At 38.6% G+C, this 15,981-nt stretch overlaps 1 protein-coding gene across 7 annotated transcripts in view; it reads right to left on the reverse strand.

Moving 5' to 3' along the window:
• Positions 1 to 15,981, reverse strand: part of LOC105248275 (protein Fe65 homolog) — a 141,226-nt gene continuing 125,245 nt past the window's right edge. For 5 of the 7 annotated variants that reach the window (XM_011252968.2, XM_011252969.3, XM_011252970.2 and 2 more), the window contains 12 exons: positions 6,991 to 7,149; positions 4,323 to 4,552; positions 3,782 to 3,900; positions 3,516 to 3,628; positions 3,243 to 3,441; positions 2,907 to 3,034; positions 2,730 to 2,735; positions 2,347 to 2,597; positions 1,918 to 2,120; positions 1,627 to 1,803; positions 1,375 to 1,545; positions 1 to 1,079 (listed from right to left, as the gene is read on the reverse strand). In XM_011252968.2, the coding sequence (XP_011251270.1) occupies positions 1,396 to 1,545; positions 1,627 to 1,803; positions 1,918 to 2,120; positions 2,347 to 2,597; positions 2,730 to 2,735; positions 2,907 to 3,034; positions 3,243 to 3,441; positions 3,516 to 3,628; positions 3,782 to 3,900; positions 4,323 to 4,552; positions 6,991 to 7,149 (1,735 nt within the window). In that variant the 3' untranslated portion in view covers positions 1 to 1,079; positions 1,375 to 1,395. Of the gene's footprint in view, positions 1,099 to 1,374; positions 1,546 to 1,626; positions 1,804 to 1,917; positions 2,121 to 2,346; positions 2,598 to 2,729; positions 2,736 to 2,906; positions 3,035 to 3,242; positions 3,442 to 3,515; positions 3,629 to 3,781; positions 3,901 to 4,322; positions 4,553 to 6,990; positions 7,150 to 15,981 lie in introns of all 7 variants that reach the window. The other 2 variants (XM_011252973.1, XM_011252974.2) reach the window with 2 other exon arrangements.

A 15,981-nucleotide genomic window follows, 5' to 3' on the forward strand; every position in this document is an offset into this window, starting at 1 on the left:
TTTTTTTTTAAAGCTCCTACTAATTCGCCATAAAAAATAAACTCCCTATCGGCCGTCGTGTTAACGTGCGCGTGTGTATGTCTACCGGGGTTTCCCGGGATCTATCGCGCATCTCGTCGCCGAAAATATGCGCGGTACGTCCGCGGGATACCCGATACAGTCGCGGTGCGCGTGCTGGTGTGTGTGCGGAAGTGCGTTCTTCGCACGCATGTACGCGTGTGTCCCATGCGACCCGGTCATCGCCCTCGTCTCGCTTGCCTAATCTGTACACCCGAGAATACACGCACACGTGAGTTATATATATATAATATTTATATGTATTTATATATATATATATACGCAAGCTCTCTATAGCTCTCTTCGAATCTCCTCGAATGCCTTCGCGGATATTATGCTTACTACTACGTTAACTGCAGCTCACTCATTCCCCGATACACGCAACTCGATTCGCTTGCGAAATCTTATGGGCGTGTTATGCCTCCTCTTTCCCCTGCCAATTCGAGCAAACGAGTTGATTAAATTTAGCGCATAATCATCACCTTGTATGTACAATTTACTCTTCGATTCCATTTTTTTCTCTTAATCTTTCTTTCTATCGATTTTCCGCAAATACTTCACAAGCTAGTACATGCTGTCTCTTAAAAATTTTCATCGCTTGATGCGCGATGTAGCCCCGATATCGCTCCTGTCTCTCGACAAATCTGCGAATTCTTTCCTCCTTCATCAGACATTGCATAACATACATAACATCATATCGACATAGGTAAGCGTAGTCCACTATAGCTGTGGTACTGGTATAACACTCTGCAGAATTTTTCGCGAAATTCAGTCGTTTACGTCGTAAAGAGAATATCCGTTTGCCTTACAGCCATCTCCTGGCACATCAGGCTTTTTTTCGCGTTTCTTTAAGGATTGCTCTCCCAGCGGGCAAGTTGAATACGCCTGGTGTCCAGAGAGGGCGAGAGCAGCGACTTGAGGGACGCGCTCGGCGGTGAGCCACCGAAATATTTGAGGGTCAACGGCGACTGGAGATGCCTGTGTCGTATCACCTCTCGCTCAGCAGGCAATGGCCAGAGTTCCTACCGGATAGTCGGGGAACTGATTCGATTAATCGAAAATATCCAATCACTCGTTTTAAATTATTTATTACACATATATTTATATTCCGATTAATTTTTTATAGTTTAAAAAGAATTTCAAAAGAAAGATATTTTTATATTAAAATTGTAAAAATTATTAATTAATAAAAAATTATTAGTCTGAAAAAAATTATTAATTAATAAAAAATTATTAGTCTGAAAAAAATTATTAATTAATTGAAAAAGTTTTTAATGTTGGAAGGATATGAATCTTGATAATCCGAAAGTAGTTTACCTGCAGCGAGAGAGCCTCGTCTCAGGATTCACCCTGCTTGTTTCTACGACCAGTCAAGGAACCAACTAGGGACTTCAAAGTAGCGCCTAACCCTCTGCCACTCGGAGTATTAAGACTGCTAGCGTTTCTGAAGCCCTGTGGATGTGCGTCTAAGCATTTCTGATACCTCAGCTAGAAAAATGCAGACTTCTTAATTCAATTGCCTTCTTTTAACAAGGGCAAATTTACAGAATCATAAAAAAGAATCCTCACTTTGCACGCGGCCTCAATCGTCTTGCAGAGAGCTCCACTGCTAGGCTCGCAGTTGAAAACGTGTGCGATAAACAAATCCTGCGCGGTATGCATGATGAAAGCGCATTGCTTCACGTTGCGACCGATACCAAGGAATGACAGGTAGCGTACTCGACACTCGGTAATGAGCTTATCGTCCTGAGAAGATTATAATACAATAAAATTATTATGATATTAAATATCGAAATCGCTCTTTTACTAATTTATCGGTTTTAATAATTTTTCAATTCTTAATATTTTTAATATACTTACGTTCGGCGTAAGAATAGAAATCATGCTAGGAGCTACAGCAACGTTGACGTTTCGCCATTGATTGATCGGCGTGTTCGTCACGATATGTTCTATCGCTTCGTTCAACACCTCCATGCCAGTCGCTTGATTGACTTGCATGGATCCGAGATACTGTGCTCGTAGCACCTTTTTTGGCTCTTCCATCGGCGTTGGAAAAGATTGTGCTATGCAAAAATAATACAACAATTATTTTAAAATCAATTTTAAAATCTATTTTTCATTTTCAAATAATTTTAAAATTTTCTTCTTTAAGAATTTTTTGTCTTTATCATTCTATTATTAACGATTTATCTTTTAATTATGTGTATTTGATGATTTATCAATTGCTATTTAAAGAAATAGTAAAATTGAAAAGATAGTTAAAAAGATTTGATTTTTAAAGCTACTTACTGACTAGTGCTTGACCGTTTCTGTGAAAACGCCGATGTTCAGTAGGCAGATTGGTGGGTCTTGTAGCCAGACTGGTCCGACCATTGATGTCTACCGGTTTCGCTAGGTTCTGATGCTGCGAACGCTCGATCATTATCTTCTTACAAATGTCGCGAAGCGTGTTCGCGATCGTGCGCGCTGGTATGTCGCAACGGAACACGTGGCACATGTGTTTCCTGGTAGATCGGTCTCTTGCCACATAAGCAAAATCCCTGGAAAAGATAATATAGACTTAATTAACAATCGAAATTCTGTTGTCAAACAGAAGATGATTAACTTTATGAAGAAAGTTAGAATTTCTATTTTATTACATAATGCAATTTGTATCAAGTCGTATATCTTACCTTTCGCTATTAGATCCGTCCAAAGGAAAACAGATAATCATGAAAACAATGCGGATATACATGTTAGCATAATAATATATATGTGTAATATTTAATAAAAAGATTGAAAAATCCGATATTCGAGATTCCGGAACAGTCTTTCGATTCATTTGAAGATAAAATTAATAATTCACTCACCGACAATGATCTCTTCCTACACCCCATACCCTAACCGTATGAATAGGCTGCGTATTTAGTACGGTGAGATTCTCTGGATCGATCAGCTTGAGCGCCCCTTCGTCCAAGTCCATAAATAGATCCTTACCCTGAAATATTTCGTAATGTATCTCATCGCGTGTTTATGCAAGATCGATATTAGTATTATATATTATTAAGTGTTCTAAATATACTTTCACACACAGATTATTACTTTATTAAATTCTATCACATTGAAATCGGTTTTCTTATTATTCGTTTTTTAAATTTATCATTAATAGCGCAAATTTAATTTATTTAATTTCTGAAAGAACTTACGTCGCCCCATCGTCCAACGACATCCAACAGATCGTTTCTACCAAGTGAGAGATCCACGATACACTTATTCACGGCCTTGCTGCTTCTTTCGGGTGTCAGATCCTCTTCCGCAATTTCCGTCCAACCCAAGGATCGCACGGCGAATCTGATCGGTTTGTCTCTGCCCTCAGAATCCGCTCTAGCGGGATAGCTTCTTCGTCTGAAAGAAATAAGTGAGGTAAATCGATGAAAATCGCCACAAAGACAACCGAAAACGAGGCGGTATTCGCTTACTTGAGCGCCAATTCCACCTTTCTCTTGTTTTCCAATTCCTGGTCCAAAGCCGAGCTTGTGTTGCTGCGAGTCACTGTGTTCACCATGCCGCTCAAAGAGTGAAAATTATTTATCTAAAACAAAAGAACGTTGCAAATAAAATATATAATTATATAAATATAAAATAATTTATATTCTTATTAATATCAATAAATAATATTAGTATTATTAATATCAGTAAATTATAATAATTATGAAATTATATTTAATAGATCCATTCTACTCACGCTATCATTATCCTTGACCAGACTCCGACGCGCTTCCGTTTTTGAATGCAACGGAGCCTCTGGTGGTTCTCTCTGTATGTTGCCGCTTTTCACATGCCAATAATAAGGCCCATTCTCATCTGAAACAATATTCGATTTCCATTAATAAAATTTAAAAGCTTCAATTTATAATAGTCGCATATTTTCGGTTATCGTTCTTATCAAATTCATTAATGAAAGAAGCTATGGAAAATTAAAAAACCTCGAAAAAACTTGAAAGAACTAATAGAAGAGGGAAATATCAAAATATATCTTTATTAAAATTTATATTTTTAATATAAATTTAATTATTATATATAATAACTATTATTATATAACTATTAATTATTATTACATACTATTTTTTTATATTGAATTTATCTTAATCTCTAGTGACTTTTTGTCTGCAGAATTATTTAAATTTAGGAGTTATTTTGAAATATAAGGATTATTTAAAAACGATTTTTCATGTATCGATTTGAAAATACTTGGAAATACCGTTTCAACCTTTTGCTCGACTTACCCTCGTGCTTTTGCCAGCCGGGTGGCAGATTCTCATCTTTATCCTCAGAATCAGTGCTATCCACGTCCGTCGGTTTCTCCTGGGTATTGTTCTGCAGAATCGCATTGTTCTTCTGATCTTTTGGCTGTCGCCGTTTCACCGGCACCGCATACAGCTCGCTGTTCAGACCACCTTCCACATGTGGCACACCACCCATTTCTGTGGTCTCGTTGTCAGGTTTCTCGCAATAACTGAAGCGCAAAGCCAAGAAAAATCGAGGGTCAGGAAAGATAGGTTCAATCTAGAAGTTTGGTCGCGTCATCGCGACGATATCTATCGAATATCAAGCGGCAATATCCAAAATCTAGGAGTGATCTAAAAGACGTCTCAAGAAAGTCTAGAGGACTTGAACATCTTTTAGAATTTTTTGTCGTTTGATTATCTTTCCAGATCATAGATCGGATTCATAATTTTTTCTTTATCTGCATAAATTATGATTTATACCGAGAATTATAGTTTTATCTTTTTTATTAAATATAAAATATATAGACAAGATTGTTAAGAAATACAAACATTATAAATCCGTCTGTGATTTGATTGTATCTTTATAAATATATCTTAATTCTCTGAATTTTTTGGCGTGCACCTACAATATTAAAAAAGAAAAGTGAAAAGAGAATCAAGATTAGCAGTCAAAATCGATAATCGGCCATAAGAATTGCAACGGAAACAGGGAATCACAGCTCTTATTCGTTCAACAAGGAAATCAGCGATACACAGTGCAAGCTATAAGCTTCACTACAGCAATATACAAAGCTTCGTGAGAGAAAAAATCATTTTTACTTATCGGCCCTATTTTAAAATATAAAAATTTCGTCCACACTCGCGATTGCTATTCTCGGCTGTACTATGACCTATGCTCGTTTCAATCAGTCTCGCATCATCACGAGGAGGCGGTCACACGCGACAAGGTTGTTCGCTCAAAAAAGTCTCTCCGCTCTCTCTCCCTCTCTTTCTCTCGTTCTATTATATCGCGAAACTCCACGAGTTTGCATTCTCGCGTGACTTGAGGGAATTTCAGTACACGACATTTCAGGACGAATCTCGATCGCCGAAATAAACGGCTTGATTTATCGCGTCATTGTCCGGTCGCGTTCGTTCGTCCCGCGAACGTCGGTGAACATTCGCGACGATCGTCATCTACGACGGAATGACAAATTGATTTCCCCTCGTTAGATCGTCCAACTGAAGGCCGTGCCATCTCGCTCGTAAACCACTATTGATTCTCGACGATGTAGTCCCCCCGTTATCGCCGTCACGAGAAATCCTCGCGTGCTAATCGAAATCGGGCGCGACACGAGCCGATCAGTAGGAAATTATTTTTACGAGGGCTGTAAAATAAAATATCCCTCGCGAGCGAACGAGGAGAAATAGCGCTTCGTACTTGAAACTTGATGTAAAATTATGTATCGTGCACATTCATAAAAGGGGCCAAGGGCTTTATACAGAATTGGGGTGAATAAGGATGACCTGTATACATGCAATGAAGACACTGTAACAGGTGTCTGTCGCGTTTGTCAAGTGTTTATTCCAGGGGAGGGAAAAACAGTTCGAAGTTTACTTTTATTTGGAATATTATGTAAATATGAGAAGAACGTGTGTAATTTTTTTGAGGGAGGGATTTAAAAGATTTCAAAGAGTTACACAATAATATCAAGATAGCTTAACTCACTCGTCACTTTTCATATTATTTGCCACAGTTCATTAAGCTCAACGTCCGTAAAGAATTATAACCAGCGAGAATAATAATTTCACACACAAAAAATAAGTGCGATACTACAGCAAAAAGCAATACCAGCAGTCGTTTTTCTATCTATTAAATTAATTTAATCTATTAAATTTAATCCGGTTATTCACATTTGCTTTTATCATGGATCCGATTACTATATATTTTATGAAGTGAAAAGGAGCAACGTTCCTACTCGTAGCAAGAAGTTTATTTTACTTTGTAATACAAGAGGATCTGAAGTTCCAATTTCTACTAGTAGTCAGATATTAGTTGCTACATCGAAACCGAGAAAAAATCTATATATAAAAATAAACGGTATTTATCGACGATGGAAAATTGTGAAAGATTGTTTCGCAATCCTATCGTAAATCACTGTTGCTTGCGCGTGAAATGTCGCGAGATGTAAGTCGTATATTTTTACGAACAAGAAATTTTTATGGAGGAAAACATATATATATATATATATATATATATATATATATATATATACACACAATACATGTGATACACGTCATACTACTCGTAGTTCCATTAAAGTGAGCAAAGTGATGTCTGATATCAGTGCGGATTTTTCTCGATTTAACGTTCGCGATTCATTCTTCAAATACGAGATATTCGTTGTAGCTGCCACGCAGCATTGCAATATGATATACAACAACGTGAGTACACGAACAGACAGGTGAGTCTACACACAATAACTCGCATCTGCGCGAGCGGAGGGTTGTTTACGTGAAACTCGGGTGTTTCGTTTCGCGACAGGGCATTCTCGCTACTACAACGGCAAACAAAAGCGGCAACTTGAAACACACAAAAGAGAAGCGACGTATAGTGGTAACAAGCGGGCGATCATCTGCAGGAGGGAATGGGTGCCACGAGACCACACGAGTGTTTCGTACGTACTTTCTCGACCCGGAAGTGTCCGTAGCGTCGATCGATCCCGACTGTAGGGTGTGAGATTGAGGCAGGATCGCGCTCGACGACGACGGGGACGACGAGCGGGGATTCCCGTTGAGGGTGTCGTCGACGAGAGCGGACTCCGTCACACCCTCGCAGCCGTACCTGAATCAGCATCGTTCATGCAACGTATTACAAGGGGATGAATTGTTGCCGGACGGACGTAATGATGATGATGATGCCTATCGCGAGCCTCGATAGGATAAATATCACTGATTGACCCTTAAATGCATATCTGACACGTTTTCAATATCCTTTTTTATTTATTCGATTCATTTTTTTCGCCATAAAAAGATTTCAAACATTTAAGGGTTAATCCGATATTTAAGTAATACATTTTATACACTTTTTATAGAGATAATTTTAATGTTTTATACATTTATTTTTGCAAATGTGACCTCTTAGATATGTAAAGCATTAATCAATATTTAAAATTTGGTATTTCCAGAATACATTTTTATCTTGAATGCATTTGCTTCTTCGTTCGGGAATCGCGCAATGGCACGAATGTGGCATTTTAATTAACGATCGAGAAACAATGCCAGGTACCGACGCGGTTACTACAGGGTCGCTAACCATGTCGACGTAATTAAGGGATTAGCCGAGCGGTTTGCTGACTAACGCCAGCTGCCTCTCCTGAGTATCGTTCGGGTATTAAGAGTGTGTAAGGACCGACGTTCCTTTTGAACGTATTCAAGAAGTACGGATTCTGGACTTTGAGGCCTTTAATCGCGGGGTTATAACGAATTACTCGCAAGAGAGAGAGAGAGAGCTTGCGAAAACTTTCCCTCAATATAGGAAACTTTGTTTACTTTGCACTTGAAATACATTCATGTTAAAAGTTTCGATAAATTAAAATAAATTAAATGAATAGCATTATCTCTTCTTTTTTTAACTTTTAATTCTTGCATCATATATTGCAATCTTGGAACAATTTTACAAGTTATTAACAAGAATTTGGATTACTACTATATTATTGCACCATTTTTTATTGTATAATATTTATTAAAAATCGAGCAGATGCAAACAGTGCATCGCTATACTCACTCTATTCTCGATTTTACTAATTATCTTAATTACATAATAATAATCACGATAATTTCGCGTACGTGCTGCTAATTGATGAACCTACTTTGTTGCTTGCAGTTAGAGAAAACTAATAATTGCATGCTATGTAGTTGGAAAAAATTTTTCAAACTTTTCCGCATATTGTAACACACTGAGGAAAATAAAATAAAGTTGAAAAAAAAAATGATTAAAAAATATACAAGGTTGAAAAAAATGATCAAAAAAATACAAATAAATGAAGTAAAAATAATTTTGAAAAAGCTCGTGTAGTCTCTGTATAAAGAAAAGGTAAACAATGTAATTTAATTTAAAAAAGTAAAAATGACACGCATTATGACACGCAAAGTCAAACAACATAATTTTGTGCAAGTATGTATATGGATTACGAATAACATGAAGGTGTTTTGGAAATTCGCCAGAAGTTTCGTTAATAAGGGGAAGGCTTACTGTATTATTTTCTTAGAACACGAGGGTGGTACAGGACAAATAAATTTCGTTGAAATATTCAGAATTCCTCGTCAATCAATACTTTTGAGACTCTTTCAATGTCTTTACATTCCGTTTCGCTCATATACGAATAGATACGATGCCGATAATCGGATATACGATTTATCGAATTACGAATATCGACGCGCTCTCAATGATATTAAACGGGTTATTAATTAATCTATAATAATCTCGTATTCGGCCGCATCAAATCGAATGGACTACAGCTTTATAGAATGAAATCGCAATACTGACGCATTGACGTAATTCATTTCACAAGAACGTTAATTCGATTCTCGATCGCGAACCGCGATAATGTTATATAGTCGGATCGTTATTAATATTGTTAATCCCTGGATTGGTGAGGTGTTGCGATGTAGTATCTGGAATATCCGGTTATTGACACTGGTCGCATCGATCGACCATATCGAGGTCCGTATGGCATTATAGGCTCGGCGATTTGAGTGACGGTGATATAGTCGATTTAAACCTTTGGAATTCATCTGAGATGGTCGCGAATCGATAGCAAAATAATAATAGACCATGACTCATCTTGTAAGATGAGGGATATCCCGTTTATAATTTCTATAAAAAAAAGAGGCTGTGCAAAGTTGAGAAGAAAACGTGTGAAATTAATCTTCAAAAAATTGTATTTATACTCTTTCTAACTTTCTTGAGAATATTAATGACATCACGTTAAGTAGCAAGAGATACAGATAAACTGATCGCGCGATATAACTAAAATCAGCTACCGGAGGACGGTAATTGTAACCCAACTGGCGTGTATACATGCGCGCATCACCGTAACTTTCAGTTAGGTATAATTAAACCCAATTAGGTCGTAAGGTGAGCAACTTCTGACGCACCTGGCCGTAAATTACGCCGGCAAGTCTCCCTCTGTGTCTATCTCACCGGCACCATGATTACAGTATTCGTAATTTTATGGTTTCTGCTCGAGAACGCGGATCATTATCTTCTGATTATATTGCTATCATCGTAAATCACCGCCTTTTTTAGGGAACCGCGAATTAAATCGTTAAGTAAGGCACGGGCCAAGGAAAAAATATTTTTGTACTTTTAAAACATTGAATAAAATGTAATAAATAAAAAAAATAGTCGCAAATAATAGAAAAAGGAAATAATAAGAAAAGAAAAAAAATAAGCTGAATATTCATAATATAATCTGCAACTAGTATTTCAGATTTCCGCTGCTTCGAATTGTCAACGTTCGATATTCTGCTAATACTCATGTAATAATAACGATCGATTTTCCCTTCAATCAATGAAATCTGACGAACACTTGACCACGATGAAAAGAGAGAAAGAGAGAGAAACCTAAATTACAGAGTGTTAAAAGGACCGATATTCGAATGTCTGTAATTCGCTGTCAGTGTTTGTCGATTGGCAGAAACAACGGCCGATTGACCATCATGTGGACATCAACGAGGGTGGGTGATTTGCATGAAGGGAGTTAGAAGAGAGAGATAGAAAGAAGGAAAAGCAAAAAAGATCTTAGAGAGAAAAAAGTAGTGCATGGCCGAAACACCATACAGGGTAAATGGACACCTACACAAAGTGTAGCAGAGTAAGAGAGAGAGGGAGGGGAGGAGAGAGAGAGAGAGAGAGAGAGAACACGATAGAAAAAAGAGAGAGAGGGGAAGAGAAACAGAGAAAGAGAGTCGGGCTGCTCTTCTCCTCGCTCGATCAATACACACTACACAACCACCCCCAACCCACACACACCCCTCTGCCCCATGGCACAACCCCTCGACCACTGTGTGGCGCTCACCCGCCAACGTCACCCCATTTCGAGCGCTCTACCTAACCACTGCACACACATCTGCACTTATATACATACGAGATACAAGCGGATGATACTGATCGCTATCGTATTGATAAAATGGCCGTTGCTGTTTCTACCGTCTTTTCAAACTGATCAGCTCGATATCGACTTTGCGACGATGCGATCAAAGAAACGAAAGAATGATTGATGTGTGTGTTGGGCGAAGATTACTTCTGAGAATTGCGAGGATCGGTGTTCGACAGGTGAGAAGAACTCGTGTTGAAATTCTCCTTGAAGCCTTTTTTCTCCTGCGTAAAAAGAATTATAGTAGCATCGGACACGGTCTGTTATTGTCGGATAGGCTGCCTAGAACACGTCGAATCGCAATTAGGCCTTGTCGAAACTAGGAAATATTCCCTACGGTCCTTTCACCCTTCGAGTAGCTGGCAGTGCCGCATACAGCCCACCGAGGTAATTAAGTTTCGGCCGATCCGATGGGAGGAAGTCCCGAGTGCTTCGGAGCCTGCTCCTGGTTTCTCCAAATACATTGGTAGCCTCGTGCAATTAAATCGCTATTACAACTTTGTGTAAAAATCGTTAACCCTGTGAATAAATTCTTCTTTGATCGAGAGGAATAAAATATACGTGATTAAAAAGACGAAATAAATTTGAATTATATCATGATAAAGAATATAAAAAAAATTGGAATTATAATAAATTAAAAAAACCTACAACAAATCTAAAATATTAAGTAAAATTAATGTTCGCTATTCATTTTCTTAAGTACTGAACGTTTGTTAGAAAAAAAATCAAAAGATAAATTCCTACGACTCGTGGCGTTGAAAGCAAGGTTAACGATTGAAAAATGCCGATCTACGCCTGTTTCGTAATGAGAACATGTTCTGATAAATGATTCAATTCTCACAAATAAATTGATTCGCAGAAAGAAATGAATCACGTCCGTGGGAAAGACTTCTCGGGTAGTTAGACTGACTTTATTATATTTCGTTTTATTTTCTTTTAAGTAGCTGTTATTTTTTTAATTAACTTAAAAATATCTAGGAATTATTCTCTTTTTCAATTTCATTTATATCATTTCTGACGAATATTATTGTGAATGGATTGCTACCTGTATGCGAGTTAAAAGCGTGAAAAATTTCGCGCGAATTATTATAATCGTAAAATTTTTATCGGGCACGATAAACTTTATTATACAGTGTATGGTCTGCTTTAGGTATAGTAAACTATAGTATTCGTTGCTGTTCTCGGGCTCTACGAAACAGCATCTCATCACGATCGCCATAATAATGTCGAGAAATTTTTCACCGGGTTAATTTGTTATTTCAATTATTCTTTTTAAGTACCATGTTTCCGGAAAATCACGCAACATTTAACAAAGCAATCTCTACTTGTCTCTAATCACGTCTTGTAGCGCGTGTTCCTGCAATATTTTCTTATATATACTTCGTGATTTATTAACACGTTTCACGCTAAACGCTTTTAACAGCGTCTTCGCGATTATGGATTCGTCCTACCTTATAAAGACTTTATGAAGTCCAGGCAAAATCGCCACTAAAGTCTGTTTATATTCCGAGTAACAAGATTGTCTCGTCATTTCGCGAGAGCAAGCGTTAGAGCTACCTAAAGTCCAACATTTACCGAGCGTTTATCATTTCATCATCGGGCCGCCACCGTGAAATCCTCGCGATGGCTCACGACGAGACCCTTTACGACGTATTATAAATCGCGTGTTTTTCGTCAATGTCTTCCTTTTTACGCACCAGCCACAGTCCATAAACCTTTATGATCGGTCGCCGGTAAATCGACCAGTTATTCCGTCGCGGGAGGGAAGGAGAAATTCGCGCGAGAAACGCGGTTAATAAAGTTTCGAGCTGAGGGTGTATATTTTTTCATCGAGAAGCTCGCCGGTTCTCCTCTTTCGCCGCTGCTTTATGAGCTTTTTTTTTATGGAACTCGGAAACTCCACTCTCACTAAAATCAACCCCTTCCAGTTTGCCTACACCTCCCTTTCCCGTCCTTTGGTTTTATCCGCTAGGTACATTAACTCCCGCACTGTCATGGTCAGATTTTAATCTAACTTGCACGATAAAACGCGATCAAAAACGGATCAGCGTCTGGAGTGTCGAATTTTTTTTATAGAACAAAACGTGTGTGCACGTTATTTTTTTTAGGTCAGATTGTTTTTTGTGCTAGTTGAGTATCGATCCGCGTTGCATTGGATTTTATTTTGCAAAAGCACGTCTCGTTTTTCATTTTTGATAACCGATTGCATCCCTCTCTAAAGTGATTTTCTCGCGTCCCTGCTATCGAATACTAATAAGCGCGTGAATATGAAATATTTCGGGATTAATAGAACATTAATTAACGCGTTTCGTACAGTATTATAAATTTCGACACGAAATCGATAGATGTTTGTGAGATAAAATCGTCGATAAGCGCACGAGGTCCGTAAGAATAACGCGAATCCGATCTCTCCGATCTTCTTATAACACCTGTGTAAGACTATTATCAACAAACTTCCTAGTCCTTTCTCCGGCATATATCTCCAGGACGAAGCTATTGGCATCGCCGGAACATCCTGCATCCTGGACAGGATAATTCGTTCGCGTTTACGAGCGTCCTCGCTCCGGATTTCAGTTTAGCCCGATAATCTCCAACGGCTGGGCATCCTGGCAAGACCTCTCTCGGGACATTATTCTTTCTATCATTCTCCTCTTCTTCTTCTTTCGCTCTCTCTCTCTCTCTCTTTCCTGCCGTTTTTTCGGTCTCCAGACTGCTGGAGCTTTTTCAAAGCCCGACGTGAGAGGACTTATCAAGCACGCCGACTTTCCGGGATCACCGATTACGTCCTGCAGGTATTACCAGAGAGAAAGAGGTGTCTCGGAAGAAAAAGGAGTCCTTGCGGAAGACGGTTCGCGACCGGAGGGCTGGAAGAGAAGAGGGGAAAGGATTCCATTTCCTGGATTTATGGGCGCGTCGCATGCATGTGACTCTCAGAACGCGATGTCGGTTTCACCGTGTAATTTCCTCATACTTCACGTTATCTGCGGCAGCATCTTTTCTCGGTATTTCTGTTGCGAAAGATGCGCGCCTACATACGCGAACAAGCGTTTCCATTCATCGAACGTTTATTTCTTGCGTGAAAATTAAGTCTTCTTTTTAGGTCGTTAGTGCATGTCTAATCGCGACTGGTCATTTAAGAGAGTTCATGTGCTTTTACTTACGAGTTAATATATTCGCCAAAATGCACGAAATAATTCCCTCTTTTCTTATTTTCCTCCGTTTTTTTTATTTTCTCGTAATGCAATATTTTATATCGCTATATAAAAAATTAAATTAATCAAGTAATTCAAAAGTGACGCTTTCTCTTTTTTTATTCATAAGGGCAACACGTTACATAAATAATAGAAAACACACGAGATAGTAAAAATAAACGGTAACGTTTCATTTGGATAAAGCGAGATATTTATGCAATATTTCGATCATCGATAACTACCGGTCTAATCTAACCGTTCAAGGCATCGAGATACGATCTGAGGCGTGGTCGCACGCTGGCATAATCAATCGTGACAGACTCGCGTGTACACGGTGCTCTAGGCATCGTTCACTTTCTCTTGACTGCAGAAATTGAGTTAAAAAGCACATTGTTTACTCTTAACGTTCGTTCTTAATTCATATTTTTGTATCTCTGATATATTCGTAATGATTGTCGATTATATAATAATAAAAAATAGCTTCGAATAATTATATAATAATAAAAAATAACTTCGAACGCGATATTTCCAACACTTAGTACGTTCGTCGCAATCGAGTAATTATACGGTGCGTTCATCTGTGAATTATCGAGCTCGCGATCGACATCGCACAGCAAATTCTGCAAGATAATGGACCACCCGGATGTTTTCTTTTATTTCTGTACTATTATGGAGCCTGAAGATTTCTTCATCTGAAGCCTTCGCCTGACGGCATAGCTAAGGACAGAAATATCCATCTCGAAAGCGTCTTGAGAAAAGACGATTAATGCGCGTAAAAAAATAGCTACGAGATTTGTCTTAAAAAAGAATAGAACGTTAACCATTTTAAAACTTTTGCTAATAATTGTCACTTTATTAAAAACTGTAACACACACGAACGCAATTTAAATCTTAAAATCAGAGTAATATTCTCAATTAAAAAATTAATTTGTAGCTTCAGTCAGTGATAATTAATATAATTGTTTACTCCAAATCCAATTTGTAATTATTAAAATAAAGATAATAGTTAAATTTATTGTTACAACGAGAAATATATTCGATCGCGATTCGTAACGAACTAATTGGTTTAATTTAAAATAAAATAGCAGGTAAATTCGTTGTTAACAGGGCTACGTATTTGATTGTAATTCACACGACGTAGCTTGTAGTAACTCAATCTGCAATTTGCTGTACGACAGTGGCTAAATTCATTGTTAACAAGGGCTATATTCGATTGTATCGTAATTCATTCAACGTAGTAATTACTTGATTTGTAATTTAGGATATGACAAAAATAGAGTTACGTTCTTTGAATGTAACAAAATAAGATTAGAGTATTTCCGTTAAATGAGAAATGGTCTCTTTATCCGAAGGTAGGACGACTGCGAGTATCTGTGCACCTGCTGTTATCTTAGAGCCTCTATTACCATTACCGACACCTAATGCTTTCCGGGTGTTAATGGAAAGCAGACACGGTTCGCTACAGTCTCGGCTGCTACTTACCACCGGTGAAGAAAGGGGGAATTGTTTGTGCGGATACTACGGGGATCGTAAAGTCGACGGTGTTAAGCGATTCGAAGAGACGCGATCGAACACATCCGCGCCTTCAGGCTCTTGCGAACTAATTAAATTTGTCAGCGATTAATACCCGCTTATACCGGGATCACGTGGGGCCTCCGCTCTTCGTAGGACTACGGGGTAAATAATTGCGCGTTAAATAACAAAGCGCGGAATAAATTTAAGGTAGCGAGGAAGAGAGGAGCTGGCGACGACTCGTGCCAGCCGTTTCGTCGGGACATTATTATGCAAATTAGACCGGCAGCGTTATTTTGTTACGCTATTACATAATTACGACGGCACACACATAATCTCCGACATTTCGTGACTGCTGCCGTACGCCGACCGTACCGTCATAACGAGCGTAACGCGATAATTTCTACCGGCTCCCCCGGTTACGCAATCGCGAAAATGCACATTATGTACGATGATGCGCTCGCAGAGAACCATCGACTCGTTGAAATTCACGGGGCAACGTTCTCCTCCTCGATGAGCCCTCGACGGGCTTTTACGAGCTTCGAATAAATTCGCGGAACATACTTGCCGGAGTAATAATTTCGCGCAGCGTTGCAGAAACATTGTAATTGACCGGGAAACGGAACAAATCAGCAGACGCGGTCTAATATGGAAGCCGCGGTAAATTATCGCCTGACGACTCGCTCGCAAAATACTCCGGCGTCACGCGGATTAATTTGCATAATTAATCTCGGTCCGCGCTCACCCATGCCAACGTTCAACTTTTCAACAGGCACGATACTAACGAAGCGTAATCTGATTTACCATCGGTTC

Source organism: Camponotus floridanus, unplaced genomic scaffold, assembly GCF_003227725.1.
Source record: "Camponotus floridanus strain SB8 unplaced genomic scaffold, Cflo_v7.5 scaffold27, whole genome shotgun sequence".
Lineage (NCBI taxonomy): Eukaryota > Metazoa > Arthropoda > Insecta > Hymenoptera > Formicidae > Camponotus > Camponotus floridanus.